This window comes from Chinchilla lanigera, unplaced genomic scaffold (assembly GCF_000276665.1).
Source record: "Chinchilla lanigera isolate Chin_1 unplaced genomic scaffold, ChiLan1.0 scaffold00031, whole genome shotgun sequence".
Lineage (NCBI taxonomy): Eukaryota > Metazoa > Chordata > Mammalia > Rodentia > Chinchillidae > Chinchilla > Chinchilla lanigera.
In genome coordinates, this window is record NW_004955432.1 from 11318605 (window position 1) to 11338142 (window position 19538).

At 35.1% G+C, this 19538-nt stretch overlaps 1 protein-coding gene across 7 annotated transcripts in view; it reads right to left on the bottom strand.

Annotated features, from left to right (window-relative positions):
- Sgce (sarcoglycan, epsilon) overlaps positions 1–19538 on the bottom strand; it is a 73316-nt gene that overhangs the window by 8117 nt on the left and 45661 nt on the right. For 4 of the 7 annotated variants that reach the window (XM_005388048.2, XM_005388047.2, XM_013516087.1 and 1 more), the window contains 4 exons: positions 11564–11726; positions 8720–8931; positions 7749–7775; positions 6834–7022 (listed from right to left, as the gene is read on the bottom strand). In XM_005388048.2, coding sequence (XP_005388105.1) covers positions 6834–7022; positions 7749–7775; positions 8720–8931; positions 11564–11726 — 591 coding nt within the window. Of the gene's footprint in view, positions 1–6829; positions 7023–7748; positions 7776–8719; positions 8932–11563; positions 11727–19538 lie in introns of those variants that run through there. The other 3 variants (XM_005388049.2, XM_005388045.2, XM_013516089.1) reach the window with 2 other exon arrangements.

Here is a 19538-nt window from a genome sequence, read left to right on the forward strand (position 1 = left end):
TTTTTTTTTTGGCACCAGGAATCGAACTCATGACCTCACGCTTGCCTTTGCCAGGCAGGCGCTTATGCCGCTGAGCTATATCCCCAGCCCCACAAAGCTCCATTTTTGTGGCTGCCCGGACTTGTGACTATCTGTGAGCAAGTGAACATTAGAATATAATGTACCTAAGATAGACCTATTTGAACTAATATATTCTACTTAAGAGTTAAAGGATGGTACCTCAAAAGAGGTACACTAGAAAGGTGGCCATGATGAACTCTACTAGAATTAAGATGCAGAAAATTCAGAAAGAGAGTAGGGGGTTGACTTCAAATAAAGATCCTATAATCCCTCAAAAAAAAAAAAAACCCATTATAAAGCCATAAAACTACTTAAAATAATTAAGTTATTACTGGACTAACTGAAAGGTTATAATGTGTAAAGTGGCATTACTGAGAAGGTTAAGAAAATTATAATTCCCTGAGTTACTAACAGTAATTATTTTCTGATTTTATTGCCATTAATTACAATTATTTAAAGAGAACATTATATAAATTAGTCACTGTACAAACCTCATTCTTTGAGAAAGCAAAGGTAATAACTTGCAAATTAAGAAATAAGTGATTTTGGGGGGAGCATACAATTATTTGTTATTTGTAAAACTCTTTCAAGGTAATTTGACATTCTTGGATACCCTGTAGAGTAATTCTATGAGTAAGGTGGATGATTACCACCTTATTATACTGTTACTTGCTTAAAGATTTGAAAGCAAACTGATTTGCATAAAGCCACAGAATCTATGCCAGAGCTGAAGGAAAACGATATTAGCTGCAAGGAATACAAAAATTTCTTTTTGAACATAGGACAGAGACATTTAACTATAAGAAATAGTAATATAATTTGGGAATTGCCCATTATTATAGGAAAATTGATATTGCCACAATTTTTTCTCTCAAAATGATGATGTGGACCTTTATTTTATTTTTGAACCCAAGGGCTCATATATGCTAGGCAATAACTCTCCCATTAAGGTATATTCTCAGCTCTTTGAAAATTTTTATTTTGTTTTTTGTTTGTTTGTTTGTTTTTGTTTTTCTTCCGGTACCAGGAATCGAACTCATGACGTTGCACTTGCCAGGCAGGCGCTGTACCACTGAGCTAAATCCCCAGCCCCCAAATTTTTATTTTGATAGAGTTTCTCTATCAATGCCCAGGCTGTCTCTCAATTTGTTGTCTTCCTGCCTCAGTCTCCAAGTAGCTGGGGCCATAGGTCTGCATACCACGCCCAGCTCTGGCCTACATTTACTTTTACTGAGGAATCAGGTCATCATCTGCTGGAAGGAAAGGAGGAAAGATAGAGAGAAGTTCGCAAAAAATTAGAAATATCATAACTTCTAATTTCAAAACCTTAATTTGAGCTATAATCAATGTCGTATTCTACATGCTATAACAAGAGAAAAGAGGCGTTTTCCCTGATTGTAAAAAGCCCATGTAAATTTATCAGTTTTAAATCAAAGCAGTTAAACTTAGAGAACCAAAATCCATAAAGCAATACTATACCTATCACTTTTAGTATATACTCACTGGATTAAAAATAAATTTTAAACGTCAATGGCTCTGAGAGAACCTTGGCTGTCTGACAGCTCATCAGCAGGGAGCCACTACCTTGGCCCCCAGAAATAGTCTCTTCAAACTGATACTTTTATTAAACCTTAATTTCTTATTTATGGAATTTTACCTTCAAGTTGGTTCTCATTATTACCAAAGGGAAGACAAAGAGAAAAATACTGAAATAAAAGTTAAAAAGATTAGCTATTATCTTTAATTAAAATACTTAATTCTACTTTTCTACTTGTTAATTTGCAAAAGATTAAGTACAACCTACCTCCTGTTATAAGGACACCCAATTATCCTGGATTAGGTATTATGTTTAGTATAATGAATAAGGAGAAATTTTGAATAGCCAATTAAAATCTTCATGGAAAATGCGTGGGTCACTTTCCTGCATTATTCATTACCAAAGATCCTTCCTACTCACAAAAAAAAAAAAAAAAAAATCAACCAATGTCTCTGTTATAAGAAAAGAATAATAAGGTGGTAGAATTTCCCCCTGAAAGGCAACATAATTCCTCACAAATTTAACAACGCATTGATGTTTTAGAAAACTGAATATTTAGGATCCTCTTGTAAATGTCAATTTTATGCTTTTTCCCCAAAGCACAAAATTACAAACTGATTATACTTTCCAAGTGATTTTGAGTTTTCTAACATTTAGCATTATTCTCTCCCACTGAGGCATTGCTTTTTGATTAGCACTAATTTCTTCTCCACATTTTCTTTAGGAAGTTTGAAGAGGTATGGAGAAGTGTTACTCCCCATCCGAAATACCAGATTTTCTAGATATCCCCATCTTAAAACGTTACATCCCTTAAATCAGGGATTCTCAACTGTTTTGGTTGTTGTTGCTGTATAACATATTCTACCATCCTCCAAATCTCCACCATAAGATCTGCTCTGGGCATTGATGTGAGATGCAGTTTGGGAAGAGCTATATGAGTTTCTCAGTGTTAGGACTTAAAATTCTATGACTTGAATGTTTTCCATTTAAGTAATAACAAAGGTTTATCTTTGAGGTACACCTACCAAATCTGTGATGGGCTTTTTTTATTACTGTTGCTGTGGTTGATGGGCTTTTGATGTGAACCTTTTCACATATATAAACCCCAACCGCAACAATGATTCTTTGGGAAAAGGCCATTTACATTTAAGAATACTCTAAAATATGATTTATGGAAATAAACTGCAATAAAGGAATTGCCTGTAGAGAAGAAACAATTCTTTGTACGATCAATGTTAATATTTATTCCCTGAGCTGCAAACACAGAACTAAGTACAGAGAACAACTAGATAAGGGGGTGGGAGACATTTTATAGGCATATAGCCTATAGCCTATAGGCGATAGCTTCTCAATGCTATCCAGGTAGGTCTAAAATGCAAGGAAGGTCTAAGAAACTATTCAAACTGGAGGAAACTAAGCATGCATGATGATGATTATGTCCTAGAGAGAATCTTGGAACTGAAAAAGAACATTTGTTCAAAAACTAGCAAAATCTTTGAAAAAAATTTCTGAGTGTAGGTAATGGTGACAATCAACATTGGTCCACCATATATGCACTATGGTATCATAAGGTGTTGATAAGAAGAATGGGTCAACAGTATCTAAGAACTTCCCATATTATCTTTGCAAATTTCCTGTACCTCTAAAATCATTCCACAATTTAAAAATATATATTAAAGAATACGCCAGCAAAGATCAAATTATGCCGGCCTTACATTTCTAGACTACGTGACTATTTAATAGCCTGTCTATATTGTCCATGATTTGAAAAGCAAGATGAACCCTCTACAAAAGGAAGCCCCTCCTTTTGGAGTAAGGGTTCTGCTTCCCAGTTCTACCCTGGCTTCTCTGTCTGCTACCTCTGTGTTTATTTTGTGCATACACTGCATCAGAGATGTATGTAAGGTCAGTGACCACCCACCCTATCAATCCCTGCAGAGGTATCAGTATAGGTAAATAATCTTATCTCAGTGCTGACTTAATCTGGCTTTGTCTCTTATCAGGGTCTCAAATTTATTATCTACAAAAGATGAAACTTTTTTTTACTGGCTAATTTATGGTGCCAGTGTGGAGCTCTGTGAAGCATTCTACCAAAAAAGAAAAGGGAAAAAAAAAGCCTAACTGCTAACAGTGGCAGTCCCTCACTACACAGTGGTTGGAAGTCCTCCATACCTCTATACCTCTGAGGTGAATCAACTTGTTTAAAAGACCAAACGAACATCTATGCAGCTTTGAAGAAAGCTTTGAACCTTCACGAGTCTTATTTAGAAGGCCACATAAATGTTTAACCACGTTCTTATGTTCAAATGTTTCTGGTGCTAAGTCTGAAGAATAAACATGAAGTCTGTAGCTGGGCAATTATTTATGAATGATAAATTCAGTACATGTAGTATGAATACATGAAGATGAAATGCATCGTTAGTGCTCCCTATAAAAGTTCACTATAATAACTGCAATAATTAGTAGGTACAAAGTAGCATTATAGGGCAACCCATTCAGGACCCCTCTCGTCTCTCAGGAGCCATTCCTATTTCCCGTTCCCCATTCCTATTGTCCAATACATTTTCCTACTGTAACCTAAAAAAAAAAAAAGCAGCATTACCCAAATATATACCTGATAATAAAGTACTGTAATACCTCACCAACAATATCTCATTTTAAACTTGAAAGTTCAGTTCTATCCCAAAGACCAAAATATTTACGTATCTACTTAGAGCTGAAATAAAACTTTAAAGGACAGCTATGATGAACCTGATACAATAAATTCCCTATTATCTGGCATGGCTAGAAAATGAGGTTAATCACATATTCTGGCTTATAGAGAGTTACCATAGAGACCATGCACATATTATCCATTTCCAAGAATAAAAGAAAGATAATATACACTCAACACTGAAATGCCACCAAATGTAATTTAATTTTCCTCTGATGAGTCAGACGCTCTTGATGATCCTGCAGCGCCTCAGAATAATCACTGTGAACATCATCAATTATCGAATACCCTATTTATATAGAAGTGCCAGTTAATGGAGCATCTCCATTAGCAGGAATTGGAATAATAGGAAGGTTTTCTGGACTTAAAAACACATATATGTTGAAATTGTTGCAAGTTCACTATAATAACTGCAAATAGGTCTGATCAACATAATGACAGTTTTGATGGGGTTATGGACGGAACAGCAAGATCCATTTAGTTGTAAACTAGATGGAAAATTTCACTTCATTTGTAATATTAGTAGCAACACTGCAGAATGCTAATCACAGGGAATCAAAACAATTTTTCAGGAGCTAGTCTTATTCTCAATAAATACGCTCAGAAAGTTATCTCAAACAACGACACAGCCTTTTTTTCCTCCCTTAAACTTCACCAGCAATAGTTTCACTGATAAACACACTGAAGTTCTCCTACTCATTATAAGAGCTTTGTATTCTAACTTTACAGCATTGTTATTTTATCAATAGACACATTTTCCAAGCTGTTCTCTGAAAAGTTAGCTATTGTGACCTTTTCCAAGGATTCACAAAATGTATCAAAGCGTAAGATGTTCTGAAGAACTCTTGTAGCTTTAAAAACATACAAACAAAACCTGGTTTCCAAGTATATTTGACTACTTCATTTCTGGACCATACCTATAAACATTTCAATGGCACACTAAACAACAGAAGCTGGTTTTAAAGGAAAAATCCTTTTCATTTTGAAGGTGAATAAAAGGGTCACTCACAATTTTCCTCTCAAAAAGGTAGAAACGATTGTTAAATTGTGCATTATTATAATATTCCTGAAATTTTCCTGATGTTTCTCATCGATATCTACTTCTAAGTAAACTGGGTCTTACAATGACTAATATAACAATTGGGCTGCTGACCGTTCGTGAGTATAGAAATCTGTTTTCCATTCACTACAACTAAACTGTGAAATTTATCTCTGGTGTAATATTGTTTCCAAATCTAAATTTTAAATATATGTAATTTCCTTCTACCACTGAAAGGTTCTGAATGAATTACACACACACACACACACACATACACACACACCTCTCCCTGGCCTATACTGTCCTAAGAAAATGATGTTAAGGCACTTTAGGAGAATATTTATAATATTTTTGGATTTCTAAAGTATTTTGAGCAAATTTTTCTAAGCTGATTGCTTCTACTACTCATCTATTATTGTTTAATTTTCAAATTACCACATACATTTTACCTAAGGACAAAGTAAGCACTCTCAGTGGGAAAAGGTTTGTACACAGTATGTTTCCCAAATTTTTTTTTTTTCTGTAGTACTGCGGATTAAACCTGGGCCTTGCATAGGTAAGTGTTCTACCAATAAGCTATATGCACCGGCCCTCCAGATAGAAGTTTTAATCAATATTTACTTTTATATCACATTCTAAGGTGTGTGCATAGGTCTGCGGAGAGAGACAGGGAGAGAGAGAAAGAGAAATTTTCCCGCACAGCCATTTCATTTACTCTGAAATGAGGACCTCAAAAGTAACTGTGTGACTTCCAATGCTTAAAAAAAACAAATAAAAAAACACAGCCATGTTCTTAAAAGCAAATGACAGTTTTATCCACCATTTCACGTATCACAATTTAGCTTCTAGGCATGTAAGATTCTAGGCTAAATTCTAGGCACAATTTAGCTTCCTCAATCTCCTGGCCTATCCCTAACCCTTACAAAGTCCTCCTCCAGGCCTTCTGACTTGGTCTTCCAGCATTAGAGAAAGCTGCACCAAAGAAATAAATGTTTGTGGCCCAAATTGGAACTGCTCGTTTTGATATACAAGCAGATCATACAAAAAACTAAAAACCCTCTATCCTGAAAAAAATGTTATTACATAGATCTATGATAACTAAAAAAGACTAACAAAACCAAGTAATTCTAACATCTCGAAGAAGTTATGTTTGTCATGCTCTAGTATACATTTCTTCCTTTTACAATTAACTCATCCTAAAGCAAACATATAGGATGGTTTATTCATCAGTGTCACTTTCTTAAACATTAAGGCAGATGTAGCCTTGTTTGGATTAGTGAAGACAAAAAAAAATTTCCAACACTAATTCTACTTTGTTTCAGGCCAGTGGAGTAAGGAACTACATTAGCAATTACCCAATGGGATTTTCTGTTCCAGTTATACATATACAAACAAAAGTGACAACAACCAAAAGCTTGGTCTATATAGACAGGAGTGAAACTATGCATTCACACTACAAATCCTGGCCGCGAGAGGATACTTACTGCTGTGTCTGCATTAGTGGCATGCTAGTACCATCGTAGGAGTCTGTGTGGAGAGGCGGGATGATTTCCCCAGTCACTGGGTGGAACGCAGGAAGCGTTGACAGGGGCCATGCTATCTCTCTATTCTTGGACATATCCCGAAGTTCCTTGGTAGATTTCTGAATAGCACTGTGATGGACTAGTTGAATGCTACACAAAAAAAGAAATAAATAACGTACCCTTAAAATCATGGATTAGCCCGATGGGTCATCACTTGAAAAAATAAAACAATTTTTCTTTTAAAATCACAAGACAGTATTGCATTTTGAGCATTCTACAAACTACCTCAGGAAGAGACCCGTCTCCCGTACTTTGAGCATAGCAGAACTGAAAATTCAAAACTGGTTTTGAAGTACATAAATCTCCAATTAAACTAAGCTATGAAGCATTGTGTTAATATTACAGCCCTAAGGAACAAATTAGTTTTCTATTTATTTTCTACGATTAAGATAAAACTACCATAGCTTTTATATTGTTGCTTTTGGTGGGGCATATTTATAAATACTCACAGAAGTTTCATTTAATGGTAGGTTATTACTGTAGATTCAGGAAAACTGGTATGAAAGTTCTTTTCGTCTGTTCTCTGGTTTACAGAAATGCAGATTTGGAAATCACATCATACAAATGGCAAGTTAATATTCTGAACCTGAAATATTTTAGGTTTAATTTTTTATCTAGGTAGACTTCATGTTCAAAACCCTTTTTAGTTTTAATTTCTACCCCTCCTGCATGTCTCTGTTTAGAAAGCAGCTTTCACATTTATGAAATAAACTATGAAAGATGATGAATGAAAAAAAAGCGTGACAAACGTGTAAGGAGCGAGGTGGGCAACTGAGAAGTGGAGAAATGATCAATAACAGGAAAGAAGACACTTACTCGGGTGTTTGCATGTTTCTCTTTTCCCTAGAAACAAAACAAAATTTATGAATTAAATAATAGCATTGATATTTGGAACATTAAGACTATATACGCATGGGACACTGCATGATGTGGAGGGGCTGGTGCCGTTACTTTTAAAAGCAACCAGGCAGCATCTGCTACCAGGTTGATGATATTACTTGGATGAGTACACACACAGCGATGGAATACTGATGAGAATGCACAAAAAAATGGAAAAAAATGGAGATTAAGAATCAAGCTCTTGATTGAAATAAATTTCATGACATAATGAAATCAAGCTACATGTAAAAATGGAAGAATTTGTTACTTGCTGCTTTATTAATTTTCTAGCCTTTGCTTTGTTACCCTGACTTCCAGATAATCTCAGGAGATTACCTTAATTGACATAGATGTCCTGAAAGTACTAACTATTCATGAAGCGAAGACTCATTACTCAAATTATACCTTATTTTCATTAATTTACTCCTAAGGTTTTTTTTTTTTTTTAATATATTTCAAGCATTTAGATTGTGACACCCTGTTTGACAGCAGAATGATTTCAAGTAGAATTCTGACCATCTCTTCTGGCGAAACTGACTAGGACGATTTATTTATTTAAAGTGCGATTACCATGTCAATAGATTCCACAGTCTCTGCTCACACAAGATGGCTTGTGCAAGGAGAGTATCTCGGCTCAATTATTCCTGGGAGTGTTTCTGCAGCCTGAATTTACATCTAGCCTTAATAATATTTGAATAAAATAATTATGGCCCCTAATTTGATTTACTAGATTCAAAACTATTTTAATTCATTTTAAAGGAATAAAGTACTGCAGTTGGACTTGAACACAATTTCAATTCATTTAGGGAGTGTTTTATGAACTAAATGAAACTTTGCTTTTAATGGGATCCTCCGCGCTGTTATCTTAGCAGGTCTGTAATTCTTTATTAGCGGTTGAAAGTACTCACACTCCTTCCCGTCGGCAGCACATGATATAAGCGAGTATTAGAAAGAGGACCAGTGCTACTGCCGAGGGCACAGCCAGTGTAATTAGGAAATCCGTGTAATAGTCTCTGCTTTTCAAAGAATCAGAAGGGGGTCTGTATTCTCCACCATCAGGTAAAATCCCCTCTCCGCGGATGACTTCCTGATAGGTGGACACTTGCTTTGTTTTATCAACCTGACACAAGAGAAGACAATTACACAGCAAATTAATAGCTGCAAACATTACGGATCTTAAGATCTTGATACAACAAAACATTCTTTGGCAAATTCCCTGAGAAGTCCATCTTTTCTGATTGCTTTCTCACTTTAAATTTGCAGGACTTTATTGGAGCTAGGGAAAGGCAATGAATGAAAGTAAAAAGGCTGATTCTCTCTTTGGCTATTTTTTCGTGTCCTCCTACACTACGGATAATTTACATATGCATGTATATATACATAATATAGGTACATAGGTAGTGTTTTTGTGTTCTTACCAAAACAGGAAGGCTTTCACATTGCTATGTAAATTTTCTGTCCCCTAGTGATAAACCTCCAGTGTGATGTAAACAAGCCACAGACTGGCCGGTAAACAGGTATAGCAGGTTAGTGAAAGTGGAAAAGAAGAACAAAAAGGACAATTTCAAAATATACTGTTCCTCATCCTCCTGCCCTCTGATGGACAGAAGTAATGTTTAGAAAAGGTGGCTGAGAGAACACGGAACCCATTTAATGCTGTACTTCTGCCGAATTTTATGCCATGATAAAAAATGCACCATGTCAATTTACTTCCAAGTTTACGGAGCTCTTTCATTGGCAGGCATGGTGGCACACGCCTGTAATCCCAGCACTCGGGGGGCCAAGGCTGGGGGACTGCCATGAGTTTAAGGCCAGCCAGGGCTACACAGTGAGTTTGAGGCCACCCTGAACTGCACAGTGAGACCCTGTCCCCCAAAAAACAAATATTAAACTGATTTCAAGAGCTGCATTTAGCTACTAAGGTTTTTATTAAAGGACACTAAAAATGTTATCAGGTGAAATGTGTTATATTTGTGGACATAAGTTTGTGACATGTGTTGTCACGTGAAATTTGTTACATTTGCCACCAAAAGCGTGCCAGGAAGTATGTGTGGCAGTACTCCATGTCATGTTCCAGAAAACGCCACTGAAGTATTCTGTTATTCAATGCCAGTAAAACTTTGACTTTTCTGCCAAGAAATTGATAATCTATGTCTTTTTAATAACTGAATAACTGATGGAATTTCTTTTTTCATTCTGGACATTAGAAAGTTTAATGATCTTATACAATTTCTGGGTAGGGTTTAGGTCCTAATTTTTCCATATTTAATATTTTGCTTGTTCTATTTCTTTTTTTTTGTTTGTTTTTTGTTTTTTGTTTTTTTTTCCGGTACCAGGAATTGAACTCATGACCTTGTGCTTGCCAGGCAGGCCCTGTGCCCCTGAGCTAAATCCCCAGCCCCGGATGTAGCGTGTAAATAAGTATGTGTAAAATTAAAAACTGAAAATTCCCAGCCTTTCCATTTATAAAGCCTCACAACAAAAACTAACATCCTCAAAGCATAAGTCATTTTTAAACTTCTAGAAATTAGACAGTCATCTCCAACATAAATGCCCGTTACTGTACAAGCGCAAGTGAAGTGGTGTAGATTAGGCCTGCCGCCTCCTGACTTTGAGTTGCCTAAATAGAGCAGTCTATTTAAGCTATGCTCCTCACTGCTCTTTCATACCCTTGTATGACTAGCACGTAACTAGAATTTTGAGCTTTACACATCCAACTATAATGCACATGCAGTACAATGGAATAATTTGATTTGATTTCAAAAGACAAAGAGAGGGCACTATTTCTAAAAGATGCAATGGACAGGAAAAGAGTCCAGAGCACATAGCCATCGAGGTACGAAGTGGTAAAGGCTGAATAAAGTGTCCTGGATCCTGGACAAAGCTGGATCCTGGAAAACTGCCTGCAGTTGGCTTGGAGACATGAAGTGATAGTTGTGTTTATGTGTCAGTAACTTTGTCCAAATGTCAACCTCAAACTTAGATCTAATTCACTCACCACCGATTGCAGACAGTTGACTGAAGTTTAACCTAAAGGTCAGAATTAAAACAACTTGCCTATTTGTCAGATATCAGTCTCAAAATATATACGGGGATATGTATTTAAAATATTAAATGTAAATATCTAAAAATATTATACACATCTATCATATATATATGAAAACTCATTGACATTTTCCTCTATCTTGTAGCATACAAAATAAAAAGTGGTTTAGAAAAAACATAATGCTTATGAATTTATTCTTAAGACTATAAGATACGAACACCTCACTAGGAATTGGTTCTTGTCCCTTCAACTTTTTTTTACAAGTTAAGTTTGCAGGACACTGACTAACAGAGTAGTAGTGGTTTATGTTGAGATGCTTTGTCATTCTCCACGCTCACCTTCTAAAGTGGGGGATGGGCCGCACATTTGGAAGAGACTTCCTGCACAGACCACACGGACTCCTCGTCTGTGCTGATTTAACAGCACCTGCGCGTCCACTAGGCTCACCTGGGCCACCTACCAAGCTAAGCCAGCCCCAGCCACTAATCCAGGGTAGAGCGAGTACAAAGGTGGAGGTACCTTTCTCTACACGAATGCAATATCAATGAAGTAACCAAATCTGTAAAGTCAAGGAAGTCCATTGCAGTTCACAAAGTACATTGGGGCTTTTTCCTAAATAAAAGCAATTCAGGTTTCAGTCCATTGCTACGTCCTGCCTCACCACTCCAAATTACATTTGCAAAGCCAAAATTAAACGGGAACTCACCAGTGAAATTTTGCACCAGTCAATGTAAAACTGAGTACGGAACTTTTTATCGCAGGTTATTACAGGCTCCATTTCTTGGCTGCATCTCAATTGATTCTGTGGATTTTCAACTTCTCGTAAACAAGAAGAAAATGGGACATCGGCACCAACCATGACATAAACACTGTAAAAATGTGAAACTCTCAAGTTATCCTTTAAGAGATTGAAAACACTGCAAAACAATCTAAGCTGAAAGCAGGGTTTATCCTTTTGAATTGAGGGATTAGCTAGAATCATCCCTAAGGTAGGGGCCTGGCTGAGAAGCAGTGATTCATGTAGACACTTCCTTCTCTCCATTCTCCCACTCAACCCGTATTGACTTAGTGCCTTGGTTTCCCAAATGCTCTCTCCAGTCTATGTTAATTTCCGGAAATTTTATTTCATCCTTTTTATTTCAGTCCAAAAAGTCATGTGTCATATTCTGATTACTATATCTGGTAGATGGCTGACATCTAAAACCAATAGTAAGGTAAATTATTTAGCGAATAATTCCATTGCTAAAAGAATAATAAACACAAGTCAGATACCTTCACTCGATTTGATTATAATAAGATTCTAAAATTACATCCTTGGAGATATACAGCTCTAGGCAAACTCTGCTATTGTACCTGGAGTTCTATGGGTAAGTTTTTCTAGTACACAAAGTAGCATACACTTGGTCTGTCATTAGAAGACATCTCAAGACCTTTAACTTCCTTTCCCCTAGGAAGTTAAGAGGGAAATTATTGTTTGGTAATCACAAACAAGAAAAACAAAATTTCTAGGGGCTGGGGATTTAGCTCAGTGGCAGAGCGCCTGCCTGGCAAGCATGAGGTCATGAGTTCGATTCCCAGTACCAGAAAAAAACAAAAACAAAAACAACAACAACAAAAAAATTTCTATTCTTGGTATTTAACAGCAAATATGAGGAAAGATTAATTACTGAAAGATTTCACAATAAAACAAAAAGTAATGATGGCAACATTTAAATAATCTTGGAGTGGCTTGAGATGGTGGGAATCCCACTGGCCTTTCAAAAGAAAAGACAAAACCAGAAATTAATCTAAGTATTATTTCTTAATGGTCATGCTATAGCTATTTATAAAATGAAATAAAACCACTGGAATTTCAGCTGTCTTCTTTGCAGATATTGATAAGTTGATACGAAAATTTGTATGAAAATTCAAGAAACCCAGAATGGCCAAAACAGGAAGGAATTGGAAGAAAAATAAATTTGGAAGATTCTCAATTTCTGATTTGAAAATTTAGACAACACTGTAATAACCTAGATGGGATAATATTGGCACAGAGAGACACATCAATCAATGGACAGACAACAGAATTGAGAATCTAGGAATACACTCTAATAATTGAGAAACTGATTATTTTCAGAGATACGAAGGAAATTTTAAAAATAAATCAGAATATTCTGTTCTTAACAAGGTCTGCCCTCAAGAGAAATTAACCAAAGCCCAACAAGAAAGGGTCACAGCAGAAGATGACTGAAAAGGGAAAGGGAAACATTCAATTATCCTTCCAAGTACCAGAAGGAAATATCCAACTCTGGACCACTTTCACTATCCTGTCCCACACAAAGGGTGCTTCCTATGAACAGCACACCTGATGTTCACGGCTCAGAGGCACAGGCTCACTAAAAGACTGACAGCCAATCACGTGACTGGCAAACACTTGCCCTACCCCCTGCTTTACCACTACATTACTGCGACCAGTCCTAATTTATAGCAGTTTCTATCAAGAAAAAATTACAAGACATACCAACAATTAAAAAAAAAAAAAAACAACCAAAAAACAGTGTGAAGAGAGTGAACAATCATTCAATTCAGAGATATTGGGGATGCTGAAATAATCAGGTAAGAAATTTTAAATAACTATGATATAACTAAGATATGCAAAAGGCTCTAATGAATAAGATAGAATTGTGTAAAAACATTCTTTAGAGAGACAGAAAATAACACAGGCCAGAAACTTAGCCTTTCCAAAAGAAAAGTGGAATATGAGAGAAGAAACAAGGAAAAATAAAATGAAAACTTTTGTTTTTCCTATTCTTAATTGACGAATTGATAACAGTTTGTTTAAAATAATAAAAGCAATAATATATGCACTTAGGAATTCTTAAATACATATATTCAAAATGAACAACAGCAAGATACAAAGAACCACGGGGGAGAAAATGGATTATTTTGTTTTTATAAAGTACTCACATCACCTGTAAAGTGATGTAGTGTTGCTTGAAAGTTGATTTTGATTAGTTTTATGTGTGTAGTATCCAAATTCTAAGGCAAAACTAAAATAGGACGAAAAAGCAGTGCAATTGATATGCTGTGGGGAAAGAAAATGAAATCACATAAATAGTTAAAATCAGAAAAGGTAAAAAAAGGAAGGGAAAGTGAAAAAAGTAACAGAACAAGAGTAACAAATAGAAAACAGCAGATATGGTAGACAGCAATTCAGTTATCTCAATTCTTACCTTAAACAATGTCTCAACGAGCCAATTAAAAGGCAAAGACTGTCAGATTAAAAGACTGTTTTCTACAAGAAATCTACTTTAAATATAAAATTGGATAAAAGTAAATGTCTGAAGAAAGATGCTCTGTGCCAACACTAGCAGAAAGTGGGAATAGGGATGGGGATGTAACTCAGTGGTAGAGCATGTGGGTTTAATCCCTAGCATCAAGAGCAAAACCAAACCAAAATAAAAAAGCAGAAATAGCTACATTAATTTCATGTACAGCATACTTCACACCATAGAAAGCTGTCAGGGACAAACAAGGGTACTACATATTGATCAAGGGATCAATTCTACAAGAATATACAACACTGAGCATTCATGAGCATGATAACAAGAATATCAAAATACCTGAGGCAACAATTGATAAAAGGGCAAGGAGAAATGGATGGATTCACTATTATACCTGGAGATTTCAGTAACTTTCTATCAGAAATGGACATATCCAGCAAGTAGAAAGTCAGTAAGGAGAGTTAAACTCAACAATATCATCAATTAGTTTAATAGACATCTCTAGGCTACTTCATCCAACAATAACAGTAAACATTATTCTCAAGCTCACATAGAATGTTTACCAATATTATGGGCCATAAAACACCTTAACAGATTTAAAAGAATAGAAATCATGCAATGTCTATTCTCAGACCACAACGGAATTTATTAGAAACCAATATCAAAAGATAACAAAAAATCCAATATACTTGGACATTAAGCAATATACTTCTACATAACAGGTCAAAGAAGAACTCTCAAGCAAAATTTAAAATATTTTGAACTAAATAAAAATAAAGTCATAATATCAAAATTTGTGGGATGCAGCCAATATTTTATTTAGAGGGAAATGTATGGTATCGAATGCATATATTCAATAGAAAAGAAGAAAGACTTAAAATTAATTGTCTAAGCTTTGCCTTGAAAAACCAGAAAAAGTTACTGTAAGTCCCAAGTACACAGAAGTAAAGCAACAATAAAAAGTAGAGGAGAAATTGACAAAATTAAAAATGGATAGTCCATAATTTAAAAAATCAAAGTAATGGGAAGCTGACTTTTGGAAAAAAGTCAATAAAATTAAGTCAGGCTAATTAAAAAGACAGAAAGAAATCAGAAAGTACCAGGCCTAGATGATTCACTACTGAATTCTTCCACATATTAAGAAATGATACCAATTCTGTGCAATCTCTCTCAGAAGACAGAAGCCAAGAGACTATTTTCTCTACCATTCTATGAAGCCTGGACCTTAACACTAAAATGATACAAAGTCATTACTGAAAACAAGACCAATATCTTTAATAAACCATATGCAAAAATTCTCAAGAAAATATTAGCAAATCAAATTTAACAACAAAAGAAATAACAAATGACAACCAAGTCAGATTTATCCCAGCTACGCAGGCTTAATTCAAGATTTGAAAATGTGTTAATTTATCATATCAATGAAATAACAAAGAAAATCACAAGTTCTTCATAAATGATGCAGAAAGACATTTGACAAAATCCAACACTCATGTCTGATAAAAAACTCAGTGAACTAGGAATAGAGGAGAGCTTCTTCACCTTAGCACAGATCATCTACAAAACTCTAGAGCTAACACTGTACTTAATGGTGAGAAACTTTCCCACAAATATCAGGAACAAGTCAATAATGTCATCTCTCACTACTACTTTTCAATATCATACAGGAAGTCCTCCCTAACGCAATGAGAGAAATAAAAGATATTAAAGATACACAGATTTAGAAGGAAGATATAAAACTACTTGTTAAACAGATGATATGACACATAAGAATGGCCAAAAAATCTCTTAGAACTAATAAGTCATTATAGTAAGGTTGCAAGATATAAAGTTAACATATTTTCAGTTGTTTTCCTGCATCAACAGCTAGAATTTGAAATTGAAAACACCACATCACTTACATTTGCATCCCCAAAAGGGATATATTTAAATACAAATCTAAGAAAATATAGACAATGTATACATGAGGAAACTATAAAACTCTGATGAAAGAAATTACAGAATTAAATAACTAAGACAGATTTTTGTGTTCATGGATAAGAAGACTCACTTTTGTCAAGATATCTGTTCTTTCCAGATTAATGAATCGAGTCAATGTAATCCCAATCAAAATCCCAGGAAATTTTGTGGATATTGACGAATGGATTCTCAAATTTATACAGAGAAAAGAGCTCAGATAACCAACAGAGTACTGAAGCAGGAGAACAAAGTTGGAAGACTATTACCCCATCTCTAGGTTTACTCTAAAGCTATAGCAATCAAGAGACACCTGTTCATAGAATTAATGCCAGAAAACTTCCCAAATATAGGGGGAGAAATAAACATACAGGTAAGTGAGGCATATAGAACAACACTAAATAGCCACTGACCGAAAAAGAACCTCTCCATACCACATTATACTCAAAATTCCATCACAGGGACAAAATCTTAAAAGTTGTTAGAGAAAGGCAAACAATCACATACAAAGGTAAAACCTAGCAGAATCACAGCAAACTTCTCTACAGAAAATGTTAAAGACCAGGAGGGCTAGGAGTTATGCGTTTTAAGACCTAAAAGATGACTACTTCCAACCCTCAACTTATAGGTCTTGCAAAACTTTCCTTTAAAATTGATGGAGAAATAAGGTATTTCCATGACAAGAAACACCTCAAGAAATTCATGACCACCAAACCAGCATTACAAAAAATTCTCAAGGTACAATGAAGCCAACAATGTCAGTAAGTTAAAAAGAATGAATACACCTAGTGGAATGAGCCGCTAAGCAAAAGGGGAAAATATAAGGAAATCAGCAACAGGAAAATAATACAATAACAGGAATAAGTCAATACTTCTCAGTAATAATTCTCAATATCAACAGTCTTAATTCCCCCATCAAATGATACAAATTGGTAGAACAGATCAAGAAATAAAACCCAACAGTATGCAGTACACAAGGAACACATTTGGGGCTGGGGATTTAGCTCAGCAGCAAAGCGCCTGCCTGGCAAGCACAAGGTCGTGAGTTTGATTCCTGGTACCAGAAGAAAAACAAAACAAAACAAAAAAAAGAAACACATTTAATTCCAAGAGATATTCACAGATTAAATGTCAACAGACAGAAAACAATATTCTATTGAATGGGAATCCAGGAAAAAAAGCAGGAGTTGCTATCTTAATTACAGACAAAGAGAACGTCAAACTAAGACTGATCTGAAGAAACAAAGACGGTTACTACATGTTAGTTAAGGGAACAATTCAACAGAAAGAGTAACAATTATAAACATATATGCACCAAATACTGGTGCATCTATTTTCATAAAATAAACACTAATGAACATGAAAAAAACAGTAATAGAGGACCTCAATATCTCACTGTCACAAATAGATTAACTTGAAACAAAAAATCAACAGAGATAAACAGATTATTGAAACTAAACAGAAACTCCAGAAAGAGTTCTACATAAATCTAAATAACTGATTTTTGACATAGGAGCAAAAGAAATACACTGGAAGAAATAATTCTTTTCAACAAATGATGCTAGAATAACAGACTATATATAGCCAACTCCCCGCCACCCAGTAAATCTAGAAACAAACCTTATGCCCTTCACACTATGGTAGCATGATTCATAATAGCTAGATTCTGGAAGCAGCCCATATGTCCAAGAGTGGATCAATAGCTAAAGAAAATGTAGTACCTATAATAATGAAATATTACTTGGCTATAAAGAAGGATAAATTTCAGACATTTGTATGAAAATGGATACATCGGGAGAATATAATGCTAAGTGAAATAATCAGGCACAAATATATACTGTATGGTATCTCTCATCTGAGTAAGGTAAAACACAAATAAAAAGGAAAACAAAGGAATGATAGAAGGAAACTGGAAATAGATCTTTGCAAAAGAAGGGATCCAGGGCACCGAGGGCAAGGAAAGAGAGGAGGGGAAGGGAAACAGGAAACAACATCAAGAAAATGAAGGCGATTTACGGAATGGGAGAGAATATTTGTAAATTCTGTATCTGATAAAGGACTTGTATCTGAATATACAAAGACTCATATAACTTAAAAAACTAGACAATTCCATTTAAAAATGCCAAAGGATCTGAACAGACACATCACCAAAGAAGATATACACATATCCGATAGGTACATGAAATGATGCTCTGCATTAGCCATCAGCAAACTAGAAATCAAAACCACAATGAGGTACCACTTCACTACCACCAGGATGGTTATTATAAAAAACACAGATAGTAGCTAGTGCTGTTGGGGGTGTGAAGGAAGTGGAATCCCCTACTCTGCTAGTGGGAGTGTAAAGTGGTATAACTGCTTTGGAAAACAGTCTGGCACGTCCTAAAAGGTTAAATACAGAGTTACCGTATCACCCAGAAATTCCATTCCTAGGGATATAACTGAGAGACAAGAAAACATACATGCAGGCAAAAGCTTGCACACGAATGTCCATAGCAATATCATTCACAATGTCAAAAGTGAAGGCAATCCAAATGCTTTTATGAATGAATGAACAGAAGGTAGTTTCTATCCTGATACAAGAGAATATTACTCAGCAAAATACAATGAAATACTGAGTTATTCTACAACATAGATTAAACTTGAAACGCTATACCAAATAAAAGAAGCCAGTCATGATGAACACATATTACATGACTCCATTTATAAGAAATGTGCAGAATAGGAAAATTTTATAGACACGGCACATAAATTAGTGGTTGTCAGTGGTTGGGGTTTGTGGTAGGTAACTGCTAATGAGTTCAGAGATGGGGGTGAAGAGTTTTGAGATGATAAAAGTTTTCCAAAATGATTAGTGAATGGCTGTACAATTGTAAATTTCCTAAAATCCAAAATATTGTACAGTCCAAATAGGTATGTAAATTATACCTTAAAAAAACTGCTATTTTCAAAAATAAGAGTGTAGCACAAAAATTCAAGCTATGCCAATATAAGTATGAGGTCACAGCTAAGTTTGCGATGATAACTGTGTTTCAGAATACAATTACATAAATTCATTGGCTTTTTACATTAAATTTATACTAGGACATATGCTTCATTTGAAACAACGTATTTTTAAAATGATGGCATCAAAGTTTTTAAACATTTCAATAAAATTAGATGTAATAAAGCAGTGATAAAGTATTTTGATGAGCAATGAATATAAACATCATCCATTTTAATCAAGTTATTACTTTTAAGTTTCAAAGAAAGTCAATTTTATTCTTTTTTTTTAATTGCCTAGCTAACACCGCATTTTTCTCTCGATGACTGTGAAATATATTGTAAACAGAAACAAAAGAATGTTTCTTACAACTGTTAAAAGCACTCTTGCTTAATTATGACAGTGATTTGCATTCATAAGTAGTAAGATTTTAAATTAATTGATTTAAATATAACATAAATGGGCCTAAGAGTATTGGG